The 18186-nt window shown below is 45.5% G+C and overlaps 8 protein-coding genes across 8 annotated transcripts; 6 read left to right on the forward strand and 2 right to left on the reverse strand.

The window, feature by feature from the left end:
• Positions 1-22: 22 nt before the first annotated feature.
• On the forward strand, positions 23-990 carry N7495_007475 (uncharacterized protein; the record flags this gene model as incomplete). Its single annotated transcript, XM_057210126.1, has 2 exons — positions 23-85; positions 151-990. The coding sequence occupies 2 exons, from the start codon at positions 23-25 to the stop codon at positions 988-990; spliced, it is 903 nt and encodes a 300-aa protein (XP_057059669.1).
• A 563-nt stretch (positions 991-1553) lies between these two features.
• N7495_007476 (siderophore) lies at positions 1554-3412 on the reverse strand (the record flags this gene model as incomplete). The annotated part of the gene is made up of 3 exons (XM_057210127.1): positions 1554-2061; positions 2127-2775; positions 3028-3412. 3 exons carry the CDS (start codon positions 3410-3412, stop codon positions 1554-1556), a joined length of 1542 nt encoding a protein of 513 aa, XP_057059670.1.
• A 1268-nt stretch (positions 3413-4680) lies between these two features.
• N7495_007477 (uncharacterized protein) lies at positions 4681-6223 on the forward strand (the record flags this gene model as incomplete). Its single annotated transcript, XM_057210128.1, has 2 exons — positions 4681-4921; positions 4980-6223. 2 exons carry the CDS (start codon positions 4681-4683, stop codon positions 6221-6223), a joined length of 1485 nt encoding a protein of 494 aa, XP_057059671.1.
• A 437-nt stretch (positions 6224-6660) lies between these two features.
• N7495_007478 (uncharacterized protein) lies at positions 6661-6921 on the forward strand (the record flags this gene model as incomplete). Its single annotated transcript, XM_057210129.1, has 1 exon — positions 6661-6921. The coding sequence occupies one exon, from the start codon at positions 6661-6663 to the stop codon at positions 6919-6921; it is 261 nt and encodes an 86-aa protein (XP_057059672.1).
• A 1989-nt stretch (positions 6922-8910) lies between these two features.
• On the forward strand, positions 8911-10619 carry N7495_007479 (cytochrome P450; the record flags this gene model as incomplete). Its single annotated transcript, XM_057210130.1, has 3 exons — positions 8911-8988; positions 9066-9680; positions 9732-10619. The coding sequence occupies 3 exons, from the start codon at positions 8911-8913 to the stop codon at positions 10617-10619; spliced, it is 1581 nt and encodes a 526-aa protein (XP_057059673.1).
• Positions 10620-13037: 2418 nt separating this feature from the next.
• N7495_007480 (MDR family MFS transporter) lies at positions 13038-15037 on the forward strand (the record flags this gene model as incomplete). The annotated part of the gene is made up of 3 exons (XM_057210131.1): positions 13038-13403; positions 13475-13854; positions 13909-15037. 3 exons carry the CDS (start codon positions 13038-13040, stop codon positions 15035-15037), a joined length of 1875 nt encoding a protein of 624 aa, XP_057059674.1.
• Positions 15038-15710: 673 nt separating this feature from the next.
• glkA (glucokinase glkA) lies at positions 15711-17249 on the reverse strand (the record flags this gene model as incomplete). Its single annotated transcript, XM_057210132.1, has 2 exons — positions 15711-17009; positions 17067-17249. The coding sequence occupies 2 exons, from the start codon at positions 17247-17249 to the stop codon at positions 15711-15713; spliced, it is 1482 nt and encodes a 493-aa protein (XP_057059675.1).
• Positions 17250-17759: 510 nt separating this feature from the next.
• On the forward strand, positions 17760-18011 carry N7495_007482 (uncharacterized protein; the record flags this gene model as incomplete). The annotated part of the gene is made up of 1 exon (XM_057210133.1): positions 17760-18011. One exon carries the CDS (start codon positions 17760-17762, stop codon positions 18009-18011), a length of 252 nt encoding a protein of 83 aa, XP_057059676.1.
• Positions 18012-18186: the final 175 nt, after the last annotated feature.

Here is an 18186-nt window from a genome sequence, read left to right on the forward strand (position 1 = left end):
TGTCGCCGCCACGACTCCGAAAATGGCTGGCTCTAACGCTACAACTTACCGGCCGAGCTATCCTGCCGGCACCATTGCCAAAGTGGTATGTGTTTGTGTGACTCGGCAGTGTTACCTCATGATCTGCTAAACTTTTATCTCCTTTCGCAGTCGACAGACATCCTGAACGAGACATTTCATAATATTGTCCATGATCTGGTTGCAAAGGTCCACCGTGACGAGAAGATGGCGCGGATGCGCTCCGCGGTGGTTATCGCGAGACAAAAGGCCGAGGAAGAGGCGACAGTATTGGACGAGGTCGCGAGCAAATCGGTCGCCGATGAAAAGACCAAGGAATTTGTCATCGATGCTACAAAGCTGGCGAGTATCCACCTGGAGACTGATGCCGCCATCTTCGATCGCGGAAAAGTGCACCTAAAGGGCAATCCTATGAGCACGATCAAGGAGATTATCTGCCCGGAGTGTCGTCTGCCACGTCTTTCATATCCTCCAGTTGGTGCGGGATATCGCCCTCCCCCAGACCCAAACAAAATATATTGCCAAAATGGGCCGTATATCACGCTCCCGGGTCATGATGTGCATGGCAAGATGTTTGCAGTAATGCCAAATCCAAAGAAACGGAAGAACGAGAAAGATAGCTCAATTCCAGAGATTCCAACCAGCAAGTGCCCTCTTTGTCCTCGTTATTTCGTCATGAATCGGGTTGCGCAGCATTTAGATCGGTGTATGAACATCTCAGGCCGGGGCAGCAGCAACCGCAACAAGACACCCACAGATAGTGGTGCAAGTGGCGCCAGTAGCCCAACATCATCCGCCCCAAAGCGTGCACACACCGATGAGGACGAGGGCAGTCCCAGCCCAACTAAGAAGAAGAAGCTGAACACCACAAAGAAGGGTTCAATGAAGAAACCCGGCCCTAGCAAACTCAAGAACTCTTTCACCGTGGAAGAACAGGAAGACGATATCAAGAGCGAGAATGCAGATGCTTGAGTTGGCTGTTCTATTTTTTATTAATCTGGTGTCAGGATGGGATCATTTTGCTATTTTTTTTTTCGGTGGCGAATGGTTTTGCATTTTTTAGCAGTCAGTAGTGTCTTACAGATCGATTACATCTGAGTTGATGTCACTTTCAAAGTGAATTATGATACCTAAACCCACGATAAGCGTATAGGAGTAAAGTGAAAATGATAGTAAAATTGATAGATCATGCCCCATTCACTTTCCTCTCTAGCCAGAACCGGAACCGCAATTTAAATTGAATAGAATCTTATTGATAAAAATTGAATCCTGATACTAGATACAGTAATCAGAAAACAGTATAATAATCATCTCAGGTAAAAGCCCATGATATAGTTACTGAATCTTTACCAACTGTTTGGATACACTTAATCTATTCCTGAATTGTGACAGCATACATGATTAAAGCTTATCCACGCTCGAAGATGTCCACGATTTGGGTGTTGATCGTTGCCTGGTAGCTTTTTATGTCCTCGATGAGTAACTTGACCTTAGAGGATTAGGAACCTTGAGCTCAACATTCTAGAACCCAATCATTAGCCCCCAAAAAGGAAATAAGAGAAGCCCTGGAACCTTACCTCGCGATATTTCCCCTCAATAAGCATTTTCAAAAAAGACTTCAGAACAACCGTCTCGTCACAAAGATATTCAAACAACGCATTCGATACATCCGTCTTATACGTCGCCAAGACACTTTCCAATTCCTCGTAGACAATCGCCCACCCCCCATAATTTTCTAACCTCATCCCATAGAGAAGACTAGGAACATGGCACTGGAGTAGAGTATGGCTGGTGAGGTTCCAGACAGAGGACAGGTCATCTGTTAAAGTGAGACTACCGGGGATCTCCCAGTCAAGGTTATATCCTTGGGTTCGTAGCGTGGATTTGTGGAATTTAACTCCACCAAAGTCCCGAATAGCGAAGCCTTTAATTTTTCCGGTGTCACGGCAGAGACGTACCACGGTATTTTGGGCATGCGCCTCGAGAGCGATGCCGTGTCGGACAAGAGGGTGGAGAATGAGCTTGAATAGGGAGCTTAAGTAGCTTTTGTGACAAATTAGTACGTGACCGGGACATGTATACGTAGGTAAACCTTGGAATATAATTACGTCCGAAACCACACTTTCCGCTCCTCGACACTTTCAAGCTTGAATAACCTCTCTGGGTACGTTTTCCCATCCTTAGGGTGCTGCTCCATCAGTGCTGCTGCAACCACCAAGGTTTCATTATTGAGCCTGGCTCTCGGTTCTAGATCCTCCCTTAACACGCAGCTGAATTGTTTTGCGGCATCAAAATTTTCTTGACGCCCTGTAATAGCAGCGACCTCTCTGAACACCCACAGATCCACCGGAAGCAGTTTCTGCAGCAAATTAGATATTGCTAATCCCTGACCCGTTGTCCACGGTGTTACTGTCCGAATTGCAGAAGTAATTTGGCATGCAAGCGCTAACTTCAGGTGGTAGTTAAACTCTAACTCTGGCTGTAGGGATATGGTGCGTAGTGAAGCCTGGGCGCTAGCTATGGAGGCTCGTTCTGCAACAACGACGGCATTTTTGAAATTTTTGATGATAGCGGGCACTTGCTGTGTTAGACATGGTACTAGAAGTGTGTTTTTAGCTTTTGGATTGGGAATTCCGAGCTTGCGGAGGAGTGGTTCGAGTGTTGCTTCGAATGGACCGGTAGTACGCATGTCGCGATGGAGAACCGAAACAAAAGACAGTGAGGGTGCAATCATCTGCGGAATGTGTGCTGGAAGTACTGGCTCCAATGGAGGAGTAGCCCAACATGACCTATGGAACTATACTTGGTTAGTCTTCGTTTAGCAGTGATGTGGCAGAGCTTCACCAACCGGATGAGTTTGATGGCCAAAAACTATTGAACGTTCCCAGGCAATCATTGGGGAGTCTAGAGGTAAAAGAAAATGATATCTGCTCATTTCCAACCACTTTTCTAGAAGCTGTTAGCTCTACTTGTGATCCAGACATTGAAGTTGGCCCAATGTCTACATACCCTGCATCCTGGCAGTATCTCCTAACTGATCAGCCAGTGTCTCGAGAACTCTCTCTTCTGTGATATGTGTGAACCAAGAGATAATAAAGCGGAATATCGCTCCTGGTTCCAGTTCTTCTGTCTCCGAGGCTCCCTTGCCCAGAAAGACGGGTGGTTGTAGACATTCAGGCCGTAGAGGTGGAAGGACTTGGGTTCCCTCTGTTTTGATGAATGTGTCATGACGAAGATTGACCTGAATCCATATATCCTTGTCATCATTGCTCTTTTGAAAATGGATTTTCTGGTGGATTAAAATTGCAATTGCAAAGCCCTCATTCACAAGCTGCGCCAGAAGGCGTTTGGTTGTCTCGAAGCGGCTACGATCCTGGATGGTAGACACGGTCATGATGAATAGCCGGGAATTTGTATTAGAAGATTAACAATGTCCTTTGGCTTGCGGGATTCAAATGTTCTTTTTCTCTTAATTGTTAAGCGAAGCGAGACTGTTATTGAACCCACAGTTCCTTGAAGTGCTGCAATGACTAACAAGTTTATGACTGATCAAAAAACCAGAATTATCAAGTTTACTACTTCCTTCAACTCTTTCTTCTTTCATTTTGCTATCTATGGTCGAATCTACCTAAAATATCTATCAGTTCCAGATAAAGAAGTTATCTGGTCGCTGTTTAGGTTTTGGGCGAATTGATTATACATTAGGGTTATGGTGTAGGTCTGAAGTCTTTCGCCGCGACTATGGGTTCTCTACTAGAAATATATGAGCAGAGAGTTGAGTAGAGAATTAAGCAAAGAATTGAGCATATAACTAAGTATAGAGTGATAATGGAATATTTGGAATATAGAATTGAGCATGGTTCTATATTGACCGCCTCCACGGCAGTGGCCCCGGAGGGCCAGCGGAGCGGTATTTTAATAATGCTAGAGGGCTCAACAATCCAAAGCAATAGCCTGTGCAAAAGACTAGTATAATCCCAAAACTCTATGTTGGGACCCTAAATTGGACATATCAAGAAATGAAGAGAAAACGCGTATATGGATTTATTTTGGCCCGAAGATTGATAACTGTCACAGTCTAGCTAGATCAGCTATTCCAATCTTGGCATGTAGCCTTGAAGCCTTTCTGCCAGTGGCCTCTACTACGGGTTTAAATGTGAACCGGCATGGCCCGCTGAGATGGGATTTGAGATGTCTCATGATCGTCCTATGTAGCTATGATTTCATTCCGGTGCGTGGCCTCGCGTGATAAGTTTCAGGCAGGGTTTAATAAGGCTGTAATGTCTGTTCATAGTACCAAGTACGTAGTCATATCCATAAGGGCTACTCAGGGATTTCAGACGAAGTAGCTAGCTTACGACCTAGTGGAGAACTTTTATATTAATCCTGAACTTCCACTATTATCAATCTATAGAAACTGGCTTCCATGGTTGCGAGTACAATGACGTTGTGGCGAGATGACGTAGATTGGCTGATAGAGTTGTATTGATTCCTTAGCCTAACGTGTTTTTAATAGTATGTAGTTTACCCCACTTTGCTTTTATTTATTGTATTTCTTCCTTCTAGCATCCTGTATTATAATCAGTATCTTTTTTATCTTTATTCAATCGAGCTCAAAGTGACTTACAGCAGCACATTTGACCAGTCAAATCCTACTACATCATGGCCGCCGTCTCAATCAGCGCACCTGGTATGAATAGTGGCCTCTTGTTCAACAATGGTAACAACAATGCGCGCGTGGTTGTAACTGGTGACGCTGAAAGCCCGGAGTTCGTCCAGGACTGCTCCGAAGAGGGATTCGATGCAATCTATGTGCCACTAGCGGGTGGTGGAATCCAATACTTCGACAAATTGAAGGCTGTGAAAGAAGGTCTAGGTGTTGGAGAAAATTATGCGATAATCGGTATTTTTTTTCTCTGCAAAATTCAAAATAGAGTTGTAAGAAAGCTAACTTTTTATAGCATTTGGTGAAGCTGCTAGTATCTGTCTGGAACACTATATGCAATCAATGAATGCGAGCAGGCTCTGCGCACTTGTTGCATACTACCCCACCAGGATCCCTGACACGCGCAAAGAATTCCCACTTTCCCTACGAGTCGTCGTTCATCTTGTAGGAACACAAGTACAGGTTGTCACTTATCCTACCACCCTAGGGTTGCAGGGAAGACAACGCCGGAGGACACGACACCTCGATCCTGGTATTGGAACAAGTGAGCGCTTGAATTGGGCCTACCCGGCATACACCTATTGGGCCGAGAGTGGGTTTGCAGAAGAGAACGTGGACGCTTATAACCATCTGTCAGCGAGTCTAGCATGGACACGAACGTTGCAGGCTTTGCGAAAGGGCTTCTCGAGAGATGCTGACGGTGACTTGGAAAAACTGGTGGATAAACACCAAGAAGCCAAATACTTTAAGAAAAACGTTTCCAGAACTCTCGATACATATGACCAGGTCACGCCAGCAGTAGTCACCTATGCTTCAACTTTGAGTGGTGGAATTGGCACAGCGGCTCTACGCCATTTTTACGATCATTATTTCCTGGGCGAACTTCCTCCGTCGATGAAAATCCGCTTGATTTCACGTACCACCGGGGCAGATCGTGTAGTTGACGAGCTACACGTGTCATTCGACCATACCCAGGAAATGCCATGGATGCTCCCAGGTGTTCCTCCCACTAACAAGGCGGTCGAAATTATAATTGTCAGTATCATCAGGATACGCGGTGGTAAGCTGTCGTCAGAACATGTTTACTGGGATCAGGCTAGCGTGTTAGTACAAATCGGTCTTCTTTCCCCGAAATTGATTCCTGGCACTGTGACGGGAGTCCATCGTTTACCAGTTGTTGGTTGTGAGGCTGCGCAACGTATTGTCAATGAGGATCCTATGCTCGAGGAAGAAAATTATCATAACAAAATGATCCGTGCTGCAAAGCGAAAGGCAAAGGCAAAAACAAAAACACCCGAACAGCATAAAGCCCACTCTGACCAGATGGCGGAGGATTCCGGGGTTGAAGTCAAGAGCGTGGCTGAACAGGGGAATAGAATGCCAGAAAAACAACCTGCTACATCCGAGAAAGTTGGAGAGGCCAATGGAGAGAATAATGGAAACGGAAAGGCTCACGAGACCAAGCCGTCTTCTGAGACCAAGAGAGAATTAACTGATCGATCAGCTTATATTGAAGACGGTAGCCAAGATGAGCAGTAAAGTGACCTGGGGAACAATATTTATCAAGCCTTAAATCTATTGATTTACAGCCAGTTTATGATATTTTTAGTCAGTGAATTGTCTCCAATTTGAAAGCTCAAGACGATTACAGTTATCTGTAAGCTGGTTTATTGTTTCGAGACCTATCAAGCTCTATAACGTGTTGTTAGCTACTTAAATCAACCAATGAAATACTATCAGGCTACAGCTATTTTTTGATGCCAAGGGACGTAGAACGCGAGTATTATGCGTGATCGGCCCGCTGTTCAAATACGTTATGCCTTGTTCTTCCTAGCCCTAACTAGGCTTGGCGCCAATATCTATAAAATGGTGGTGGGTCCCCAGAAAATGACTTCACTATTGTAGTTCTTTCCTCATCCTTCTCATCCTTCCACTTGTCTCATTTTTTTATCACGTCGATCAAATATTCATTCAACATGGAGTTCCTTGGAGAGGGGATCCATGGCTTGATGACTGGTATTAGATTTCCCAAGAAGAGAAAGATCGCAGTTTCGGACGTGGTGCAAAAGACACGAAAGCTAGTGGTGGAAGAAAGCGCCGAGAGTATCGCCAGTCCAATCTTGGATCGATCATGTGAATTGTTTGATAAAAGAGTCACTTCGCATTCAGAGTTGAAAGATCCTGAGGGTCGAAAGATCGTGTTCATTTCCTCAGCTAGTACCGTAGTTCTTGAATAATGGTATTTAGATGTCCGATTCAACGTATTTTCAGAACCAGAATATCACTTCCTTTCAAATAGAATATTCATCAATTGATTGTGAAATATCAAATCATGCCTGGGTATTGGTGCTGCCAGTGGTTCCTCAGCCATTCTATGTCGCGAATTGTGTGACTCTATTTCTGCACCTAGGTAACTTCGAGGAAAGATAAAAGCTACCTATTTATGATGCGTCAATTTTGCTCCGGGATTCTCGGATCTGATCATATCAAATCATCATACTGCCAACTCTTTGAATCTTTCATGTTGTCTAGGTTCTTCACATCTCTTTGCTGATTAGTTTTCCCGTCGGAATATTAAGTCACACCTGGGTAGGTATATATGTAGCCTACGACTTACATGCTCGCCCAGAAGGTATGGATCTCATCGTTTCATTATAAAGAGGGGGTTTCAACTGCATCGTCACAACTATGACTTTGGGGAAGTTCGATATCTTCATGACTAGATACACTTCAAAGGTTCCAAATTCCTTGTTCTGATCCCTACAATATACCTAGGTATTCCAGCCTCGGAATTGACGTTTCTAGGCCATCACTGCTGGGTTTGGGGCAGGCGTTATCCGTGTCACCTAGTATATGTTGTGCTTCGGCTCCAATGGTGGTACTACTCATAAGGATCCGTTAGCTAATGTAAGAATGAAGTGCTCTAGAGTACCCTGGGGCCTACCTAGGTAGGTATGTACATTGGTCTAGATTCTAGACAGGTATAAAAGACTTCTATGTCCACCTCAGGTGGGCACGCTGCACCCACTTTGCCCATAAGCAATTCCAATATGAACCTTAGAAACCCGACTATCTTGAATCTATCATCAAGTCATTCTTTAGATTCTAGGCTTTTTCTTTAGTTTTCTTCCCATGTTGGCTTTTGGGTAGGTACCAACGATGACCTACAATTCAAGCTCGCTACATATGTGTGCTATTAATATTCATTATCTATCAAAACCAGTGATAAGAGTGGGGTAATAAAATTGTTGAATTTGATCACTCTCATAATACAATGTTTGCGAGAGACCAAAAATTTGACAAGGGTGATGACTACATCAGCCGTCTTGTGCAGAATATCAAATTTCAGGTTGTTGATGATTCTTGTCCGAGTATCAAACTGTAAAGTATATCATGATCTGGTCAAAGATATAGCCTCTCAAGGTGGGACAAAATTCTTCCGTTGTTAGAAATCTGGTTTTATTCGGTTGGAGATAGAAAAGGCTTTTGGCAGGTAATACGGTGGGGGCTTTGGACGGATTGCGATAGAATTCCTCCTTGGAACATTAAGCCGGGGTTTCTGGTACCTAAGTAGTGAATTTGGGCGCATGGGAAGCCCTGTCCTCCACGTCCGATGGTCTTATGCGATAGGCAGTGTGATAACCAATTACCTAGGTAGAATTATATAAATCCAAGTATGATAATGGGAGACAAATAGAAACTTTGGAAGGCGACAATCTCCACTTCTGCCTTTATCATCAGTTTACCCTAAAAGGAAGGGTGCACATTAGACGTAGGCTTGCTAGGCATATCCGAGGCTATAAGAACGAGAGATAACGGATATTGGCGGTGCAACCCCGTAAAAGACTTAACCCCGGGCCATTAGTCTACAAGAGGACCAAAGAATCAAAAATACCTACACAGGTACCCGTAGACCTAAGTAGCTCGTACAATGAATAAATATGTACATGTAACATAAGTACGCTTACCTTATACATACCTTGTCAAAACATGATGTCTGAGCTGATATTCCCCGCAGATACCTTAAATCCGGGGCAGTGGGGCAGTGGGGCAGTTCCATGAAAGAAACATCCGGTCTTAGCCGTCAAGTTAAATACGAGAATGAACATTTAAAAAGGCTGATTCTGGTGTCATTGACACTCGGTTGGACTCGGGTATCTTCGGTGACGGGGGACTATATAAGCTCTCAGCACTCAACCGGAACACTAAGCACACTATCCTTCATAATGCTCGTTCAACCGATGTTAGAATATCTGACCGTTGAGACGGTGGTGGTGGATTTGACTGCAATATTGGGAGTGTTGGTGGGTACATCCTATTTCCAAAGTTTCCATAGAGTAATCAAATCCAGAAAAGATATCTGGTCTGACTGAATACATAGACGATCGCATATGTTGTTTATAATCGCCTGATTCACCCCCTTCGTCACATACCAGGTCCATTTATAGCATCAATTACACCATGGGACCAGCTCTACCATGGTCTCATAGGCGACCGTCATCTATGGCTACACAATTTGCACGCCAAATATGGAACTCATGTGCGTGTAGCACCGAATTTCGTTTCGGTCAATACAGATCGTGGACTCCATGACATATACGGACATGGGAAGCGATTCCAGAAATCAGACTTTTACAACGCCTTCCCGGCAATAAAGGGCGTATATAATACACACAACGCCATCGATAAGACCATGCATGGACGCAAAAGGCGGGTGTTGAGCCAGGCATTTTCTGAGGCTGCACTCAAGGGCATGGAGGATGTAATACTCCTCCACGTGCGGCAGCTTTGCGCATCGATGGAGGAACACGGCCCGAATGAGTCGGAGAATAAAAGGGGAAAAGGTGTTGTGCGAAACATGGGCCGTTGGTTTAGCTATCTCTCATACGACGTTATGGGCGAGCTATGTTTCGGCAAGAGCTTCGATATGCTCATAGCTGAGGGACGCAGGCACATGATTGGTTTGGTTGATCGCGCAGCCAATCGACATTATGTTGTGAGCAAGCTACGTTTTCAAAAGTAGTATATTAATCTGACACTCGCGCAGTGTGGTCTATGGATGCCGCTAGACCGATGGCATCTCGACCAGATTTTCATTCGAAGTCTCACTAAGGACCGATGGAACTTCATCATGAATTCGCGTGTGGAGGCAAATAAGCGAGCTCATGAGCGAACCTCGGCCGGGCGCGAAGCGAAGAAGGACTTTTTCTATTATCTACTCAATGCAAAGGACCCTGAGACTGGCAGGGGGCTCAGTACACCAGAGCTATGGGGTGAGGCAAACGTTCTCATGATTGCAGGTAGTGACACGACCTCGACCACTTTGGCGGCGACAGTATTCTACTTGGTGCGAACACCTGAAGCACTTGCGAAACTATGCGCCGAAGTGCGCGGTGCTTTCACTGAAACCGAAGACATAGTCAGTGGCACTAAGCTCAATGAGTTGGTGTACCTCAAGGCATGTATCAACGAGGCCCTGCGTCTTGCACCTGCAGTACCTGGTGCCCCTCCACGTGAAGTTATGTCGGGCGGCGCCGTCGTAGACGGAGTGTACCTGCCCGCAGGTGTAGACTGTGGCACACCCACATACTCGATTCACCGCCAGGAGAAGTACTACCGCTCAGCAGAGCACTTCATCCCCGAACGCTGGATCGAGGAAGCGACCTGCTCGGTGCCAGGTGTGTCTTGGATAAACACCAAAGAGGAACTTGAGACAGCGCAACGGGCATTTTGTCCATTCAGCATTGGACCCCGTGGCTGTATTGGCAAGTCTATGGCTAATCTGGAAATGCGATTAACACTGGCTCGGTTGGTATTTCTTTTTGATATGAAACTAGCCGACCGCCAGGGTGAAGATGAGAACGGGCACTTGGCGTTGGTGGATCATTTTACCAGTGCAAAGGATGGACCAAATGTTGAGATTAAGAAAGTGTAATTATTTTGATATAACTCTATTGCAAAGTTGGTTTTTATTCAAATGTTGTTGATAGGAATGTAGAGTGGGAAGTGTTAAGTGGACACGGTTGCGTGTCTTGGCAACGACCATCAACCGATCAAGGGGAACAACTTCTTCCTTTATGGCCGTCCAGTCATGCCGTCGCCTCTGACTGTGACATTTATCCAGGCGACTCTTTTAAATGCCTTGTCCAATATTATGGCTCAGCTGATCGATCAGCGAAAAAACACCGTATGTCTGATCCTTTCTTCTAACAAAACACGCTAATATGATTCAAGGCTCCTTTCGCGTTGAATACAGTCGCGCTTCTCCAATTTATTGTTTATGGAATTCTGACTGTGCCTATAAATTTCTACTGGCAACGTGGACTAGAGGCTCGCTACCCTGGATTTCCATCTCGTGCTGAGATCGGGAATGCCTTCCGCTGTTCATCGCGGTCATGTTCTTTAGCCTCATTCTTCCGCTCTATCCGTTCTTTCTTTCTTTCTACATTTGCTTCCTCAGTTGAGGACGAGGTTTCTTCTTCTAAAGATAAGGAGAAAGATGCTAGCTGGACGCCTCGATCGAAGAAGTCTGGTCTGTACAGCTTCGTGATGAAATTTATGCTTGATCAGACAGTTGCAGGCGTGATGAACATTACGCTCTTTATAGTCTTGATTCATTTATTAAAAGGGGAGACATTCAAGCGGGTATGGGAGCTACTTTTGGAGGTACGTTCTTGTTATCCACGTTGTGCTGACGAGAAAGCTGACCCCGACAGGACGTTGGTCCTATCATGATAGCCCGACTCAAATACCGCCCTGTTGTTTCAACCTTGATGTACACGGTCATCCCAGTTGACCGCCGTGTGGTATTTGGCAGTGCTTCTGGTGTGATATGGGGAATCTATCTGTCCCTCTACGCTGCTGTTTAGTCATTACTTGCCCATTTCACTTTACTTCTTTTTTTCTAATATTCATATTTCAGCGGTTGTCAAAGAATTCCAAACCTTTTTCTGGGCTAATAGTAACACCTATTCGAACATACGGATTTGACTTGAGAACCAAATATAGTGTCTATGGAGTGTCTATGGAGGTAGTTTTAAACTGATCGGCTTTTTACTACTTGATAGATTACCTTAGGTAGAGTGGTACACTGACAATCTCCAAACATGTACATTTAAGTACCCACTTGAAGAATTATGAGCCTGCAATTATGACATCTTCGATCCCATTTCATACAAGCCCCGACTTACAGGTGGGACAAAATCACGGTCAAATCACTGCCCGGTTTTGTAAGCGGCGGTATGGTATATCTTGAGTAGAGCAACTATGAATGTAACGGCCTTTAGTGCAATGGGAAGAGTCTTCGGTGCGCTACCTTTGATAATTGATATATAAGTGGTTCTAGAGGTTAATCTTACAACAGGAAGATTAAAGCAGTCTTTTGGTTCTGTGTTCTGCATGATTGATGCAGTCATTCAGAAGAAGCGAACAAAACGGGCCAAAAAGGGCAGCGAGTACGAAGTGAACCGACTACAAAGACAGTCTTGGAATTTTGGAAGAGATTCATGGAGTGGTTGTTGAAGAGAGCAGATAAAGAGGTATGTGGATATATTTTACAAGGAAGCTAGTGTGGAACCTTGGAAGCTATAGTTATGCATTTGCTCCCAACTGTACCTACTATTCGGCGTTAGATAACATGTTCTGGTTTAGTAAGAAAGGACATACATAATACTAAATGCCAGATTGAAAAAACCGTAAATTTTGAAATTTGATAGGGCTTTTGGAACAGTCATTTGCATCTCTCCTTCCTAGAGCAAGGGAGTTCGGATATGCATGTTTATTGGACGTATCACCTACCAAGTGCCAAGGAACAGCAAGCAGCCCTAGAGGCAGATCAAAGCAACTCTGAACTTCATCATCCTTGCATAGTCCCCTGGCAGATGCGGTTGGCAGCGGCCCTGACCTCTAGGTACCGGCGAGTCGTAGTTTTGTCTCCACCTGTTTAGAAGTTTGCATTTGGTCTGACGCTAACAAATGTAAATTAATGCTCCTTAAATGAACAATAATGTAGATCTTGAGACCCTTGGAATGCTATACTATGACAAAGAAAGAGATTTAAAACTTCCGAAGGTTATCTATGCACTTGCGGTCATCAAATTGCAGTTATCCCTAATACTAGTATTCAAGGTTCTTGGAGGGGATGTTATCCTTTTCTCCTTTCACAAAATAATCTGTATCGAGGTTTCCCTTTATGAGACCTGTTCAAGGGCTAGTTGCATTGCCAACTCAAAGCCAGGTTTACTTGCTTTCTTCTTTTTAATCGATCGTTTCCCCCTTTTCAACCTTTGGCCTTCCCAAGCTCTTCGTTTCATAATTCCACTCGTTTACCTACCCTTACGCTCACTACTGCATAATGTCTACTTCACTTAATACAGCTGAGCTTTCTGAAAAAGATGCCTCTAATAACAGGTACAGTCTTTCTGAATCATACAATCAATCACAAGCGCAAAGCACCCATTCAAATCATCCAAGCGAAAAAGAGAGCACGCTAGTCAACGAACCAGTTTTTGATTCTACTATAGCCGACGATGCAAGCAGAGAAATCGACAGCCGTGAGGCCGATCATGGCCTTGAGCCGATGTCAAACTTGGCTACATATGAACAATATCAGGATAAATCGGATGAGGGGCCGAAAGAAGAAAATGTGGAATATCCATCATTTTGGAAACTTGTTCTCATTACAATTGGTCTAAGTCTATGCGTATTCTGTGTTTCATTGGTGTGTATTTTCCTTTGCCCTCTAGGGCTATCTTACAATAACTTGTCATAGTTGCTGAGTACTGTTTCTAGGACAATACCATCATTGCCACAGCCATCCCGAAAATCACCGATCAATTCAACTCTCTCGATGATGTAGGGTGGTATGCCAGCGCATATCTGCTGACGACTTGCGCTGTGACATTGATGTTTGGCAAGCTATACTCGTACTTCTCAATCAAATGGATCTACCTTATAGCGCTCTCTATCTTTGAAGTTGGCTCCTTGATTTGCGGAGTCACTCCAAACTCCGTGGGTCTTATATGTGGTCGTGCGATCGCAGGCTTGGGCGCAGCTGGTCTGATGTCCGGCTCTATTCTCATCATCAGCCAGAGCGTGCCTCTCGAAAAACGGCCCATATACACTGGTCTTATAGGCGCGATGTTTGGAATTGCCAGTGTTGCTGGTCCACTGTAAGCTTCCACGAAAGACATGAATGCAGGAAGCAATTTACTAACGCAATTTAGTATGGGAGGAGCTTTCACAGACCACGTTACGTGGAGGTGGTGCTTCTACATCAATTTACCTATTGGGGCAGTCACGTTCTTTTTCATCTTATTTTTCTTCAAAAACCCCCAGGTGATCAAGAAAAAGACTGGGTGGAAGCAACTAACTCATGAATTCGATCTACTCGGATTCGTCTTTTTCGTGCCTGCCATCGTCTGCTTGCTACTGGCTTTGCAGTGGGGAGGCACAAAATACGACTGGAGCAATGCGCGGATCATCGCTCTCTTTGTCGTCTTTGGTATCCTGATCATTATCTTTTTGGGTGAGCAGTATTGGGCCCAGGACAGTGCCACTGTGCCTCCACGTTTGATTAAGAATCGCAACGTTTGGGGCTCTGCTTGGTACGCAGTCGCCCTTGGAGGGGCTTTCTTCCTTATGATCTACTACGTATGTTGTCCCTTTCAGTTTGGATTCATCGAGAACATGCTCACATCTTCCCAGTTACCCATCTGGTTCCAGGCGATCAAAGGTGTTTCAGCCTTGAAATCAGGTATCATGAATCTACCAGTGATCCTTTCCGTTGTGATATCCTCCATTCTCTCCGGTGCTTTGATCACCGCATGTGGTTATTATACCCCATTCATGATATTCTCGTCAATAATCATGACCATTGGCGCCGGTCTCTTATCAACACTCGAAGTCGACTCCGGCCACCCAAGATGGATTGGATATCAAGCAATTCTCGGCATTGGGCTTGGTCTGGGAATGCAACAGCCGATGATAGTAGTTCAGACAGCACTGAAGGCAGAAGACGTGCCCACCGGGACGGCAATAATATTCTTCTGTCAGACACTTGGTGGAGCCATTTTCGTCTCTGTTGGCCAGAATGTGTTTCAAAATCAGGTCATCCACAACCTTGCCATCTATGCGCCGACTGCCAATGTCACTCAGCTCTTGTCAGTTGGTGCCACTGCGGTCCGGACTGTTGTTTCTGGTACACTTCTAGATCAGGTTCTTCTTGCTTACAATGCTGCTATAACGCAGACGTTCTATGTGGCTGTTGCGATGGGTGCGATATCGTTGGTAGGACCCATCTTCATCGAGTGGTTATCTGTCAAAGGCAAGAAGATAGAGATGACTCCTGCCTAGACCCTCAGCAATTTACTGCAATCTCCTTAGTGTCTCAAGACAATATTTTTTTTTTTTACCTTCTCAATACATCTTCTGGATGAGACATACATTTCAATGTAGTGTTTCAGGGTTTCATATGTCTATTGTGGTGACATTGGGAGCATCACATATACAATGCGTTGCCTAAATCACCCGGGTATCTCACAAATGATAAATCTCAATAGATAATTCTCAGGAAAGTACATTTCATATTCAGTTCGTAAACCAGTCAGATGCAAAATAATCGGATATAGGGTGCCTTTCCACGCCAGGGGATTCTGTACAACTCCAGAAAAACAAGACCAAAAGCTAATTATACATCCTGTCCGTCCAGATACGAACAGGATCAAGGAAAAAGATAAAAGAAAAGGCATGGAGCACATGAGTCGCTGATCCCAACAGATAGATCATGATTGATCCCCCTTTCATTTCATAGGCCGTCATGTTTTCAATGCCAGTTTCAACCGACGGTAACAACGCCATGGTGATGGGTCATGCGAAAAGGAAAATAAAGGTAGGGGGTACGGGTAGAGTGGAAGGGAGGAATTTTCGTCAAGTTGAGCCAGTTTGCTTGGGGTAAAATCAACTCCACGGAGACTGGCCCAGCCAGCAAGGAATAGAGTGTAGGATTTCAAGAGGCAGCGACTCGCAATTATTTTGAGTTGGGGGTAACCAAAGTCTGGTCTTTGCTCGCAACAAGAGCAATCAGAGCCGCACCGACACCGCTACCATCCTTGGAAATGCCAATGCGAACTTTCTTGTCACCGGCCTCGCCAACCTGAGGGACCTCGCGCAGAGCTCCACGCAGATGAGTCTCAAAGTCAGGGTAGAATTCAACCACACTGCCGTCGACACCAACGTCGACGACATCGTCGGTGTCGAGCTTGCCAGTGTGGATAAGAATGGCAGCGAGTGGTACAGCACTGAGACGAGCAGCACGCTTACCAATAGCATGAACCAGGATCTTCACGGCCTTACACTCGGTATCACTGGGGTTCTCAACCTTCAGGTGGTCCTTTAGCGCAGCCTTGACATCAACGAACTGTTTGGTAGTGTCGGCCTCAACCTGACTCAGCAGGCTGGTATCCAGGCCCCACTGGCGGTAGAGAAGGGAATCGGTAGGGATGGAGACCTTGGATGTCTTGCTGAGCTTGAATAGGCCTAGCTTGGTGTGTAGGTCCAGCAGTGCGCGACGAAGAATCTCGCCCAAGAACATACCCGAGACACGCTTTTCAAACATCTGAATACCAGGGTTGTTGCTGTCGGCATCCAACTCGATGTCATAAATAGTGCTGGGAAGAACGCTCAGCTGGTTATCGAAGCTACCCCACTCTGCGTTAATGATCATCTCTCCTGTAGAAGTGTCGTAGTGAGAATCATTCATGTTCTCAAGTTTGCTGACGTTTGAAAGCTTCTCAACGTAAGCGCCGTTGGTTCCAGTGCCAAATATGGCTCCCAGAAGAGTGCCGGTCTCTCCGGGGGAGGTGTATGAACGAGCCATGAGAGTACCCACGGTATCGTTGACCAGGGCCGCAACGCGAACTGGCAGGTCAAGGTCGTCAATGGCAGATTGGAGCAGCGCGCATACGTCATGACCAACAGCGTCGGGAATGTTGAAGCCCTTGGTCCATCGAATCAGAGTGCCAGAGTTGATTCCATCCTGGCGGACGGGGAAACTGAAGGTGAACCCCAGGTCAAACAAATACTCCTCACCGCGGTCTTCGCGTTTCCGGCGAAGGTGAGCCTCAAAATGCTCGTTGTGATGAATGCGCAGAAAAGCCTCGATTTGGCGAGCGAGGAAGAGGAATAGATCCTTAGAGGTACCGGAGGCCATGAGCTCACGGGGAATCATGATCTTGGACTGGGTGAGATTGAAGGTGGTATCACCATGTAGCTGTACAGAGCAAACACGGAAATTGGTGCCACCGAGGTCAACAGCCAGATACAATCCCTGAGAAGACATCAGTGGTATTCAAATCAAAAATTAACGTAAAAGTGCAGACTGTACCTTTTCCGTGCCATTTGGTACAGCGGTCACGAAGGTTGGAATCTGGCTTAATGTAGCACCCTCCTTAGCCAGACCCTCATCTGACTGACGGATGTACTCTGCGACTCCGCGCTGTACCTGCTCAGCGGGGTAGTCAAATTGAAGCGCAATACGCGTAGCCTCTTCCACGAGTGAAGAGGACATGATGTTGAGAGAGAGAAAAGAAAAAGGCAAAAAAGGGTAGAAAAGTTTTTGGGAGTTGAAGAAGGGAGGATCAATTATTTAAAGGAGAGAAGAAGAAGAGAAGTGGGATGATGCGTAATTATGTTTTAGGTGTATGAGGTCAGTTCCGTTCTCAGACCTTGGCAGTAACTTGAAGGGGGCGTAATTGCCGCCATGGTTCACCCTCCATCTTATTTTCTTTCGTATTACGGCACCGGAGGAAAACGGCTTCAACTCACATTTTCTTTCCTTTTTTCCCCTTGAAATTATTAGTAATTTTTTGGACCTTTTCAATTGATGATTGACGATGTAATATTCCTGGACACCTTGCAAGGTTCAAAAGGTTCCATCCCAGTGCTACGCAAATGGGTTATACAAGCACACGCACCTACAAACCAGTCGCACATGTTTTTTCTCTCTCTCGTATGACGGCATTTAACCCACAGAATGAAACTAGAGCGGAGAAAATGTGGGGGGCTTGTATCGCACTCCATGGCACGTTCTTCCCCGACTTCGCCGGTGAACGACTATGGCTTAGACCGACGCGGAGGTTGGGGAGAGCGAAAGGCTCTTGCTTTGATCCCTACATCTTCTTCGATACGGCCTGATCCCAGTATAGAAGTTAATCAACCAGACCTTCCATACTTTTATACTCCATATGGTGGGAGTTGCCCTAAGTTCTATCGGCATCGGGCTGCCGATGCAGAGAATGGGTGGGCCGAGAATACGGAATCCCGATCGTGAAATTGGAACGGAGGGACGGAGATACTCCGTTACGCATGGACTCTCCGGGGCAGTCAGTACTAGTGCCTGCAGGAACTAAAATGTACTCCATATTAAAGGAGTCTCGTGCCCCGTGTCTCGTGTTGTTGGGGTTCAGCCTAGTATAGCTTGGGAACTTTGTGCATTAATACGGAGC

The sequence above is a fragment of the Penicillium taxi genome (genome assembly GCF_028828555.1).
Source record: "Penicillium taxi strain IBT 34144 chromosome Unknown utg000005l_segment0_segment0, whole genome shotgun sequence".
Taxonomy (NCBI): Eukaryota; Fungi; Ascomycota; class Eurotiomycetes; order Eurotiales; family Aspergillaceae; genus Penicillium; species Penicillium taxi.